This window comes from Rhineura floridana, chromosome 15, assembly GCF_030035675.1.
Source record: "Rhineura floridana isolate rRhiFlo1 chromosome 15, rRhiFlo1.hap2, whole genome shotgun sequence".
Lineage (NCBI taxonomy): Eukaryota > Metazoa > Chordata > Lepidosauria > Squamata > Rhineuridae > Rhineura > Rhineura floridana.
In genome coordinates this window covers 2,438,404-2,451,383 of record NC_084494.1, presented here as the reverse complement: position 1 = coordinate 2,451,383, position 12,980 = coordinate 2,438,404, and the positions used below count along the sequence as shown (strand labels likewise).

Genomic DNA, 12,980 nt, shown 5'->3' with positions numbered 1-12,980 from the left:
GGTGGGGCGCTGCAGCCACGACTAGCTGTGAAGGACAGAGGAGGCAAGAGAGCCACCCCACACCCCTCTCCCTTAAAAATGGAGGGATTTAGCATAGAGGGGAGAGGAAGGCATTTCCTCAGAGTTCTTTTGAGGCATTGGCTTGCTCTTCAGGGCTGCCTTTTTTTAAAATAAATAACATGAGTGATAAGGAGAGGCGAGTTTAGCTGTAGATGAAGTGGTGAAGGAATCTGGATGCAGCAAGAAGCCAGCCAAGAGCAGCAAGACTTTTTTTAAGTTTAAAAATAAGAACTCTCTCCACACACACCTTAGCCCCCCCCTCATCTCAAGGTCAACTAACCCCTCCTCACGGGAGGGAGGATGCTTGAGAGAGTTGCAGTGCTTCGGAAGCTGAGGACTGCCAAAAAGTTTAAAAGGAACTCCCTCCCCGGGCACCGCATCTAAAGGAACAGAGGAAAATGGGGGAATTTTTACCGCACCTTAATGGCCATAATTTTTTTCAGTCAGACAAAGGGAGAGACTCCAGCAATTACTGGAAGAAGCAACTTAGTTTGCTCTACGTGTTTCTGAGTAAAAACTCCTTCATCAGGAGCTGTAAAGACTTGTAAATTTCTTGGATCCCAGATAACCTTGTACTGTAAACCTAAACTCAAAACAGCTTTAAAAAAGTTGTAAAGTAATGATTTTTTCTTTCTGCATCTCCACAATGATTAATGATCTCTGGGTAATACTCCTACTTATTCATTGTGGAGATGTAGAAAGAAAAAATCATTATTTTACAGCTTTTCAAAAGCTGTTTTGAACTTAAGCCTGAAGACTGCAAGGTTTTTGGAGGGTCCCTGAAATGTGCAAGTACGTACAGGTCCTGGCGGTAAGCAGCTTGTCTCCTCTTTCTCTAACTTATCGTGGCGCTTCTTTCCTTCTTCCTGCTTGCATTATTTTTTCCATTCTTCCCCATCCTGCAAATAGCCAAAATTATCTGCCCACCTTTGCTTTACATTGCTGGCATGGGGGCACAGCCGAAACAGGACAAGGGGCCGTTCCATTTGGTCACCGGGGTTGCAATTGAGATGGGGGCTCCGAGGTGCGACAGCCTGAGGGGGACAATGCCACCAGGGGCTTCCTGGTCTCACCTAAGGAGGGGCAGGGATGAGGCTGCAGATGATGTCATGCCTAAAGCCAGCCAGGGGTTGGATGTATGGCTCAGGAAGAAGCTTAGATGTCACCTTGCAAACAAGCACCTGCCCAGCGGGGAGGGTGGTAACAGGACAGGAAATTCTTACTATGGATAATTTTGCTAATAACCTTTTGGGATTGCTGTAATCCCACATGTCTTCACTGGGGTGGGGGGGCAGCAAATGAAGAGCTGGATGTTGGGAGCCCCGAGTATAAGGCCCGCCTCTGTGTGGCTCTGGGCAAACTACCCTTGCTCAGCTGCAGGAGAGCAAACACAATACAAGGAACATTTTTGAAGATGTTTTGTTTTAATGTGGTTTAAAGTTTGTTTTTATGATGTTTTAATGTTTTTAGTGCTTTTGTTTGCTGCCCTGGGCTCCTGCTGGGAGGAAGGGCGGGATATAAATCTAATAATAATAATAATAATAATAATAATAATAATAATAATAATAATAATAATAATAATAATAATAACAGCAGCAAATGATAAAGCACTTCACAATGTGTTTGTTTTTCAAAAACCTCTATAAAATGATCAATATTAGCAAGTGATGTTTATGGCACTCTGCAAGTTTGGAAGGAACCTGGAGGTGCGGAGGAGGAAGTCCTCGTTGCCTCCAGGCTCAACTCAGTGCCCTGCAGCAAGCAGCCTGTGCCAATCTGGCCATGCTTGCTGAGGCTGATGGGAATTGTAGTCTAAAACATCTGGAGGGCACCAGGTGGGCGAAGGCTGCCCTACAGCAAATCTTCCAAACCTCTTCTTGCCAGCCTCCAAGAACGGAGGCCACACAAACTTCCAGGACTGAGCTGCGCTTGTGTTTAGGGTGTTTGTTAAGTCTAAGGGGAGAGAGAGAGACAGGAGGTGCTGTTCTGCCGGTTCCAGGGCGTCTCCATCGCCCCTTTCTGAAAATGGGGGCATGTGACACTAGTCAGACCCCTCCCCCTTTTATTTATTTATTTATTTATTTATTTATTTATTTATTTATTTATTTATTAAATTTTTATACCGCCCCACTAGCATAGCTCTCTGGGCGGTGTACAACAGAAAGTATATACAATAAAATCACATAAATCGGTTCAAAAACATATATATAAAAATCCACTGTAACACCTGGTCAGATCAGCTCGAGGGCCTTTTTTAAAAATTCATCTTCAAACAAATTCCGCAACCGACTGGCAGATCAACCCGTTGCCCCTCCAGTTGTGGCCAATGGAAACGCTTTTCTGTGGTTGACTAGTGTGCTCACAGACTAAATGAAATCTACCTCACTGCATTTCAGACCACAAGGATGGCAGGTAGTTGTAAAGTAGGGCTGAGCCAAAAATTCTTCTTAGAGCGTTTCTGGCAGAAACTGTGCACGTGCGCATGCATAAGTGTAAGTGTTTCAAAGTCCAGTTCCGTGAACTCGCTCACCTTCTTTATTGTCAGGGGTACATATGGGGGGTGGCAATGAAGGTGGCTAGTAAGAGGTTAGTGGGCCAGGCAGAGAGGTATGGAGGGCCACATTCCTCTCCTGGGCCAAAGGGTCCCCCACCCCTGCCCTAGAGGCAAGGTGGAAAGCATTGTTTTCATTCTGAATGGCTTCACAGCATTGTCATGAAGCCAATCAGGGAGAGGCTGACACTTTTTGCCTTCCCTTTTGGGACTGCTCAGAAGAAACGAAAGAGCGGCTGTCAGCCATCCAGCCTCAGGGGGTCACCTTTGCTGCCGGCAAAAGGTTCCGGTCCAAGCTTTGTTCCCCAGTTGCCAAAATGCAACCATCAGCTTTGCACCAGGAGAGAAGGGTGGCTCAGCCCTAGTTTAAACAAGCAGCCATGCAAGGAAGCCCTACAGCCCGCTTTCCCAAGCCCTTCCCGTATATGCTCATGTCTGGGGGTGTGGGGAGGAAGCAGGACGTCTCTGAGCTTGGCCAGCGCCAGCAGCAGAGGTTGCTTGCAGGAAGGTTTCAGTGGCAGGCAGGCCAAGCGCCCCTGTTGCCTCCGGGCGAAGTGGGGAATGATGCCCTGGCAGGGTGACCAAGCGGCTTGCCAGGAGTGAGGCAGCCTCCTTGATGGATGTTGGGAAAGGAGCAAGTACAGGCCTTATGGAGACAGAACGAGGAGCGGCTGGCCCAAAAGGATTCCCCTGTAAGCCCCAAGCGGAAAGGAGCAGGGGGGAGAGAGGGAGGGAAAGGGCTGCCCGGAAGGGCTTCTTTCCTGCAGAATCACATCCAAAGATAGAGGAGTTACACATTGCCTGGGGACAGCCAGCGATGGGAGGGGAGGGGAGGGGAGGGGAGCTGCTCCTGGCAGAGCTCAGCCTTGGCACCAGCCTGGGTGCAGCACAAGTTCCTCAGGCCTTGTAGCCGGCGAGGTGCTTACCTGGCTATCACAAACAGCACACAGCTCACTCCCAGGTAAGCAAGAAGGATGTACATCCAGATGTCAGGAGACAGAGGGTTGAGGAATGAGAAGACGCTGGGGCTGGTCCCGTTGGCCTTCCGGTACAGGATGCTGATCCCCAGAGTCATGAAGGGCTTGGAAAAGTCGATTGCTTTCTCCCGGACGTGGGTGATAGTGAGGGGAGCAACGGCCAAGTCCGCCTTCTGTCAAACAGATGAGAGAGAATGCGCAGCTGTAAGAAATGGAGAAGGCAAAGGGCTCTTGGGTCTCTCTCTGCCCGGGGTGCCTGTGAAGATCTATGCCGTAGGAACCTCTGCCCCCAGGCCATGGGCCTGCAATGCCATTTGCCAGGCCCACCCGCAACGGCCGTCATGTAACGTCAGCTACAGGACAAGTAAAGCTGCAACTGCCAAGGAACAATTGGGACTGTGTGCCCAACTGTTCCTATGCACGCTCAGCTTGCATTCAGTGCTGTTTAAAATCTTGTGCTGAATGCAAGCTGCTGGGATCGGTTCCCTTGGGAGCTCCAGAATGGATCTCATGCCTGCTGAAAGCAGCACACCTTGCATTTGACATCAAATAGAAACAGCACCGAATGCACGCTCTAAGGCCAATGATTGTTTCTTTGTGAGGATGGCTTGCTTTAAGTGATGTTTAGATTGGGCACCAAACAGAAGCCGCACTACTTTTGACTGGAGCTGGATCTATCCAGCATGGTATGATATTAGGTTATTGAGAAGTGAGCAGCCCTGACGGCCTATCAAATGTGGCATGCAGACAGCTGGCTGCAATTTGATTCTATGCAGTGACAGGGAGAGGTTTTTAAGTCCCATATCCTCCATACCATTTCCCTAATTTAATCCCCCCCAATCTGCTATTAGATGCAGAGGAGGAAACAAGGGTCTGGCAGCCATATTGCAGCCTCTCAGCCACGTGAAGGAGGGTCATACGAAGAACTGAAGCACTCAAGATTTTGAATTGGTAAGTAATTTCCCTGCAGAAATCTGTGGCAGAGGAACAAAGGTGACAAAACTGAAAGCTTCTGATGATATCCAGACATCTTCCCTCTATCCAGGATGGGAAATAACAGAGGCGGTTTCCCAAGGTTGAAATCCCAGGAACTGTGGCTCACTAAGATGGTGCAATAAACTAAAGCGTGCCTTAGTGCATGAATTAGACACAACTTGATGCATCTCCCCAGCCCATAATAGTCTCTGTGGATTCATACACACAATACATTGAAAGCACATCCCCTCCTGCAAGAATCTTGAGAACTGTAGTCCCCCCCAAAAAACTATTCCCAGCACCCTTAAACTACAACTCCCGGGATTCTTTGGGGGCAAATCTACTTTAAATGTATGGTGCTTTAAACGTATGGTGTGAATGCAGCCTTTGTCCTTAGTATCCTCTAACCAAGCTGGCAAGTCACCCACGATCCCAGACTCTGCCTGCCCTGCGCCAGCCTTGCTCCCACCTGGCCATCTTCCTAGTCCCTCTTCAGTGATGAGTCCCTCTCTGGGAAATGGCAGCACTTGACAACCTGCAAGTGCTGGGCTTGTTGGGGAAAGCCTGTAACTCAGTGGTTTAGCGCCTGTGTTGCCAGGTTCAATCCTCTGCACCTCCAGGTAGGGCTGGGGGTGTCTCCTGTCTGAAACCCAAGACATGTGCTCCCAGTCAGTGTAGACAAACTGAGGCAGAACTGGTCTGAGCTGGTATAAGGACTTCCCTATGTCTTGTGGCACAACCGGGCAGCAAACACAGAATTCATCCTATCCAAACAGATTTTCTTAAGTGTTGCAGTGAGGAGGAAGGGAGAAAGAAGGAGGTTTCATTTGTCATGTGGCGGCACTACACGCCATGAAATCGATCAAGAAGCTTAGAGCATTATTATTATTATTATTATTAATTAATTAATATCCCAATTTTTCTCCAAAACTGGGATTCAAGGAGGCTTACAAAAATTAACACAAATATAGATAAAAACATACAAAACGTTATTGTTAAAATGTAAATAAACAATCCAGAATTAAAACAATTTAAAACATATCCATTTTAAAAAAGCCAAAGATAAGTAAAACAGCACACTATTAAAAGCCCTTGCAGTCAGTTCCCCAAAGCCTGTCACAATAGAAACATTTTCTCCTGCCGGCAGGAGGACAGCAAGGAGGGAGCCAGTCTAACCTCCCTAGGAAGGGAGTTCTGGACCCTTGGGGCGGTCACCAAGCAGGTCTGCGTTCCCACTAGACGTGCCTGTGAGGGTGGCGGACCGAGAGAAGGGCCTCCCCTGATTAGATCTTAAGAGCTTGGACAGGCTCCTATGGGAAGATACGGTCCTTCAGGTAGCCTGGAGCCCAGCAGTGCAGGGCTTTATAGCTCATAACTACACTTTGAATTGTGCTGTTGCAAAAAGGGAGTCGTGTGCTCCCTGTAATCAGCCCCATTTAACAACCTGGGCAGCAGCTCTTAGGACCAGCTGGAGTTTCCAAACATTCTTCAAAGGCAGCCTCACATAGAGGACATTTCAGTAATCCAAATGGCATGTATCTAAGACATGTGTCACCATGGCCAGATCAAACATCTCCAGGAATGGGTGCAGTTGGCATACTAGTTGTAACTGTGCAAATGCACTCCTGGCCACCAGTAAAACCTGACCATCCAGGGTCAGGGCTGAGTCCAGAAGTACACACAAATTATGAACCTGTGTCTTCAGGAGGAGTGTAACTTTGTCCAGCACAGGTTGAATCCTTATTCCCTGATCTACCTTCTGACTGAGCAGGAGCACCTCTGTCTTGTCTGGAGTAAGCTTCAATTTGTTTGCCTCATCCAATCAATTACTAACGACAGGACACTGGTGTAGAAACAGAACAGCTTCTTTGGATTTAGGTGGAAAGGAGAAATAGAGTTGGGTGTCATCAGCATACTGGTGGCACCAGACCCCGTGGCTCTGGGCAACCTCTCCAGCAATGTCATGCATGTGTGAAACAGCAATGGGCAACAGGACAGCACCCTGAGGGACTCCACAAGCCAACGGCCAAGGAGTCGAACAGAAATCCCCCAGCACCACCTTCTGGGCTCGCCTCTCCAGAAAGGAATGGAGCCACTGTAAAAGAGTGACCCCAAGTCCCATCCCAGCGAGGCAGCCCAAAAGGATACCACAGCCGATGGTATCAAAAGCTGTTGAGAAGTCCAGCAGAACCAACAGGGACGCACTCCCCCTGTCCAGTTCCCAGCGTAGGTCATCCACCAAGGCAACTAAAGCTGTCTCCATCCCATAACCAGGTCTGACATCAGATTGAAATGAAACTAGATAATCCGTCTCATCCAGAAACACGTGGAGCTGAGATGCCACCACATGCTCCAGTAACGTGCTGAGACATGGAATGTTTATTGGAGACCAGCTGATAATGATCTGGTGGGATTCAGGGAAGGCTTTTTCAGCCAGGGTCTTAAGTTGCCTCTTCCAGGCATGTTTGAACCCTGCCTTGCTGCAAAGAGGTATTAAGCACTCCCTTTAACCACTCAGCCAGTTCCCCTCCCCTGGCCTTTTTAATGAGCCGGCAGAGGCAGGGGGCTAGCACTCACATGGTGGCCCTCACCTCTCCAAGGATCCTGTCCACATCCTGAGGTTGTACAAATGGAAAATATCCATTAACACTAGACAATGAGGGGCCAAAGTTACATCCACTGGGTCTGTATCAACCACTGTGTTCAAGTCAGAATGGATGTGAGCAATTTTATCTGCAACTGCTGGGCAAATTGTTCACAGCAGGCTGTTGAGTGGTCTGAATTCTCTTCTCATGAGCCAGACTGTAACAGATCCCTTACCATTCTAAACAGCTCTGCTGCACACTTCTTTGCAGATGCAATGGTGGCAGGAAAAAAAAGATATTTTGGCTGCTTGTACTGCCATGGAGTAGGCCTTCAAATAGGCTGTGCCCTGTGTTCCGTCAGACTCACACCAAGCCTTCCGCCAACGTCGTTCTAGTCAATGTTTCATTGGGGCCAGAGGGCTGGTTTTGCTCCACTCCACAAGACGAAGGACCTTCAGAAGCAAACGTGTCCACCATCCTGGCCATTTCTCCATTCCAGACATCAACCCGGGCTTCAACAGAACTGTCTGTCAAGGCAACAGGAAAATCCCCAAGGGCTCTTCAGTCTGTACTGGCAGACCATCTCAACTGGTCCCTCGCCTGTGCAGAGGCTCCAAGTCCCAGCAAGTCTAAACCCATGGAAACAGAACAAGAGAAAATCCCTCCACCCCACTCTACTCAAACTTCAGAAAAGCAGCTACTCTCTGTGTATTTGTGTGTGTGAAATCATTCTCTAAAAATGTGTTAAATATGCTGGAAGTTTAAGAAGCCCATCTATCTTACAACGCCACATTTCATATAACACTTCCCCAGCATCTTGCTAAATTAGCACAGGCTACAAGTCAAAGGGCTTAATCGGGTTTCACCACGGTTTAGGCCCAGGGTTACTCAGAAAAATTAATCAAAGCATGTACGGAGTAAAGTCTCCTCCCCATCAAGTCACTGGTCCACCAGACCTTTCCCATCCAGACTAGAAGGTTTACTGGCACAGGGCTGCGTTTCAGCTTCCCTTAGTTTGTGGTGTAGTAAAAGACACAGCTAGCAGCATGGGAAATGTTCCAGTGAAAACTCTCCCAGCCCCGGCTGCAGGAAGCCAGTCATGGACTGAAAGGGTGCCTCTGGGACCCCCATAATGTTAAATGTGAAAATGGACCCTTAGAACACAAAAGCAGCCCTACTGGATCGGGGCCAAAGGCCCATCCAGTCTGGCACCCTCCTCCTCACAGCCTTCAAGCAGATGCTTCTGAGAAGTCTGCACGCAGATCACAAGGGCGACGGCCGCAGCCTCCCACTGAGGGTGATTGACTGGATTGGCATGTCACCTATGGTGAAGCCCCTAAGTGACATATAAACATACAAAATCACAATTCTAGCATTTAAAAACAAATACATCTCATCAATCAACCAAACTCCAATTATACATAACTATACATAGAAGAGAATTCCCCATCGCAAAACAATAAAAGTGGCAATCTAAATGAGCAATATTAAAACCATCAGCTAAGGGGAGGATATTACTCTAAAACTGGGCTAATGTTAACTAATAAAACTGTTACAAATTTCTGAAAATCCTGGGGGGAAAGAAATGTCTGCCTGGCACAGAAAAGACCATACAGGGCTAAGTGAGCTTCTCTGGGTACAGAATTTCAAAGGCAGGGGGCCACAACCAAAAGCCCCTCCTCTCTCCCATCACCCCCCTTCAAATTTGTGGCGGGCAGCTGGACAGCCACCTGTCGGGGATGCTTTAAGTTGGATTCCTGCACTGAGCAAGGGGTTGGACTTGATGGCCTTAGAGCAAAGCTTGGAAAAGTTACTTTTTTGAACTACAACTCCCACCAGCCCAATCCAGTGGCCATGCTGGCTGGGGTGATGGGAGTAGTAGTTCAAAAAAGTAACTTTTCCAAGCTCTGTCTTAGAGGCCCCTTCCAACTCTACTGTTCCATGATTCTATGACACCCTGTGGCAGTGAATGTCATAAACTAAACTACACTAGACTAGAGAGAGGGCATTTTCAGTGGCGGCCCCCACTCTCTGGAACTCCCTCCCATTTGATCTTCGCCATGCCCCTTCCCTGGATATATTTTGCCGGGCATTAAAAACTTGGCTTTTTGGACAGGCCTTCAGGAATTCCGGGGAGGGCTAACTTTTTTGGGATATTTTATTATCTATTGATCGCCCTAACTGATTTCATCCTGCTGTGATTAATGATCGTACTGATTTTATTGTATTTTATCTGTATTGTATTGTAATTTACTGGATTTTAGTTTGTACGTCGCCTAGAGTGGCTTCGGCCAGATAGGCGACACAAAAATTAAATTTATTATTTATTATTATTATTACACACAAAATTATGTGTGTTGCGTGAAGAGCGACTTCCTTTTGTCTGTTCTGACTCTCCAGACAATCCATGCCATTGGGCAACTCTACGCAGGGCCACCTGGCCGTAAGGCAGAGGGAGGCGCCCCTCTCTGGCCGCAGATGGTAAGGGGCAGAGAAGAGTTGCCAGGTGGAGGAAGGCGCAGCGTCTTTCTGGGGCCCCGAGTGAACCTGCTACCTCAGCTGCATCGTCCAGTTGTCAGTATTGAAAGGAAGATGCAACAGCCAGCCCAGTCAGCTTCCATACATTTTACTATTTATTCATTTATTGTTCGATTTATATCCCGCCCTTCTCCCAGCAGGAGCCCATGGAATGTGTCGGTGTGGTGCCATTTGACCTTCATCTCAGGTAGTAAAATATCTTGGACTGGCCCTGACTCAGTTCTAGCATCCTGAGAGAGGAGGAAAAACCTCTCTGCCCCCCACTTTCTCTATGCATCACTTTACCCTCTCTATCATGCTTCCTCCTCTCTCTTCAACTTTTTTTCTAAACTAAACTGAAAAGCTCCAAAGGCGATGGCCTTCCATTGCGGGCCTGGTCCCCTCATCGTTTAGGTTGCCCAAGCACAGCCTTCCCTAACCAGGTGCCCTCCAGATGGGCTACAAGGCTCATGCATCTGTGGCTGACTGGAGTTACTCTCCAGAATACCTGCAAGGCAGCAAATGACTGAGGGTTGCCCTAGCAACAGAACGGCTGAAATCACATCCCTTTTGTCCTGTGGGGCCACCTCTATAAAGAGACCTCAGAGGTTTTTTTGGTATAAAAGCCAAGGAACATTAAAATAAAATTATCAGCTACCTCAATAATTTGGTCTTTGATAAAGGAAACACACACACAGCACGACCATCTGCGAGAGCCAGCTGTTTCCCTAGCAGAACCAGGCTGCCAGTTTGCAGTTCATCTCAGAGAGGGTGGCCACTCCGCCCTTTCACTGCCCATCAACGCTCATCTACATCAAGGCAGATGTTCACCTTCCTCGTCTCCCTGTGGTGGTAGAAGCTGCCACTTCCTTCCTTTAACCTTCACATGTGACAACTGCTCTTCAGAAGCAGGCCCAGAACCAGCAGGTGGCCACGTTGGGCCCCGGCTGAGGGTGGCAGGGTGAAGCTCCTGCTTGCCAATCCGCTGCCGCAGGTCGCAAAGGGTGTCTGTAAGGGGTTGACGGCAGGCATGCATGCGCAAGGCATGTGCACTGATGCAACAGGTTAGGTGGAGTGGGCGGGCTTATTTAAGCCCCATGCCACCTGTACATGGCACTGCAGCCCGGGGAAAGCTGGTATCAAAGGGCCCAGTCATACCTGATGCCAGCCCTGTGCAGAAGGCTGGATTTTGCAGCCCCTGAACAAACAGGTCACCAGAGTCTGCAAATGATACAATTTCAAGAGTATCAAGTGATAGACCATGGAAGTATCCTGGTGGTGCTTGACGCATGCTCACCAGCAGTGAGAACACTAGACACAGGTCCACCTGATATATAATGTGTTCATATAACTCAGGCGTCAGCAGACAACACAGTACTGGAGCTGCAGGGATGGGGGAGATTTCGTTCAGCTTGCATTTTAATGTGAATCTACCTAATGAACACTGCCGGCAGCAAGAAACACAGCTAGTCTGTGAAATTCTCATATCCAAATTTTGTGTTGCAATTCTCCAAGTAAAAAAAAATGTGTACAAAAAGCATTTATTAGGCCAGGATCCCCAAACTGTGGTCTGTAGACCACAGGGTGGCCTCTGGCATGACTATGGACCTTTGGCTGAAGATGGGTGATGGCATATCTACCTCACTGAATATTCATATTGATTTCAAATTGTATTTTATTGCTTCTTTCATGTCTTAATATTGTCTTTTAAAGAATTCAAATTGTAATACAAGAAAATAGAAAATATAAGAAATAACAAAGAATTAAAATGCCATTAAAATCATACAGTATCAAGTGCAACACATTACAACAGGCAGAGAAAACATTAAGTGATCTGCCAAGGACCTTCAAGTAGTCGGGGGGGGGGGGAGCTTGGGAACCACTGAGTTAGGGTAAAGTCTGCAGAAAAATGTGTATATCAGTGAAAATAACATTAAAATGCATTATATTTGGGGAAATTGCTTGCTGGGAGGAAGGGCGGGATATAAATCAAATAATAAATAAACAAACACACACGCATGCAAACCTTCCTGCAGGCTTGTTGCAAATGGGGTGAGCTGAACTTAAGAATGGATAATTAGACATGGAGAGAAACAGAAATTGACCAATTCATCCGTCCCTTGGCTGCAGCAGCGCCAAAATTACCCAAGGGTGGAAAAGGAAAGAAGAACACATGTTTACATTAGATATTAGATAAACTTAATTGTCTGTGTCACTGGAAGACAAGGGAAATAATGCATATTTCATTGATTTAACTAGAGAACACAAGGAACTGTGGAGAAAAGTATATTCAGCTGTTAGTTCCAGCAGATTTAGGCTGGTGACTAGCAAAAGACTCATAATAATGGTTGGTTCCAAGAATATATTTCTTCATGCGGTTAAAAACAGGATTTCCACTCCACAGAAAACTGGAATGCCATAAAAGAGGTGTTGTGAGCATTCTGAAGCAGCATTCCTCACATGGACAAACCTTTGCATCTCCTTCCATACCAGCTTTTATTCTGCCCCACACACTTTGTCATAATCGACGACAACAACAAAATTTGACTAGGCACATGTCCATCTAACCCACAATTTCCACTAAATCAATGCCTTGCTTGAATTTCATTTCCTCCTTCCCCTACTACATAGTTTGCAGCTGCAGGTGAAGGTCCCTGTTGTTACTACTACTGCTATTGTTATTCTCCTCCTCCTCATCCCAAAGGGAACCAAGGGCAGCAAACAAATGATAAAGCACCAAAAAGATCTTAAAAAACAAAACATCTTAAATACTGATAATTAAAATACTGATAATTGAAAAGAAAATGTTGATAAATGAAAGGAAATTAGCTCCACTGCCTCCTCCACTTTAACTGAGGCTGGTCATTTTCAAGTTAGCAAGCAGAGACCGGCTGTTTTCCTCTGGGAAATGAAAGGAGGAAAGCAGCTTTCAGTGTCCCCCACCTCCTCCTCAGCAAGCCTAAAGTCCTTAAAATGGGTGAGACTTGGCTTGCTTCCCACATCTTAGAAAATATTCTTTCAATTATCTGAAATAAAATATTATTATCTATAATTTGAAATAAATTATCAATATTAATATCAATATTTTTGTGAGGGGAAAATGGATCGGTAGAAACAGCAGCTAGCAGACAAAGAACAAAGTCGAATCAATACTGTCTTATTATTATTATTACTATATGTTGTTGTTGTTATGTGCCTTCAAGTCGATTACGACTTATGGTGACCCTATGAATCAGCGACCTCCAACAGCATCTGTCATGAACCACCCTGCTCAGATCTTGTAAGTTCAGGTCTGTGGCTTCCTTGATGGAATCA

The 12,980-nt window shown here is 46.8% G+C and overlaps 1 protein-coding gene across 4 annotated transcripts in view; it reads right to left on the bottom strand.

Annotated features, from left to right (window-relative positions):
• The window catches only part of GRIK3 (glutamate ionotropic receptor kainate type subunit 3), a 339,684-nt gene that overhangs the window by 58,457 nt on the left and 268,247 nt on the right, over positions 1-12,980 (bottom strand). For all 4 annotated transcript variants that reach the window (XM_061597982.1, XM_061597980.1, XM_061597981.1 and 1 more), the window contains exon 11: positions 3,538-3,761. In XM_061597982.1, coding sequence (XP_061453966.1) covers positions 3,538-3,761 — 224 coding nt within the window. The remainder of the gene's footprint in view (positions 1-3,537; positions 3,762-12,980) is intronic.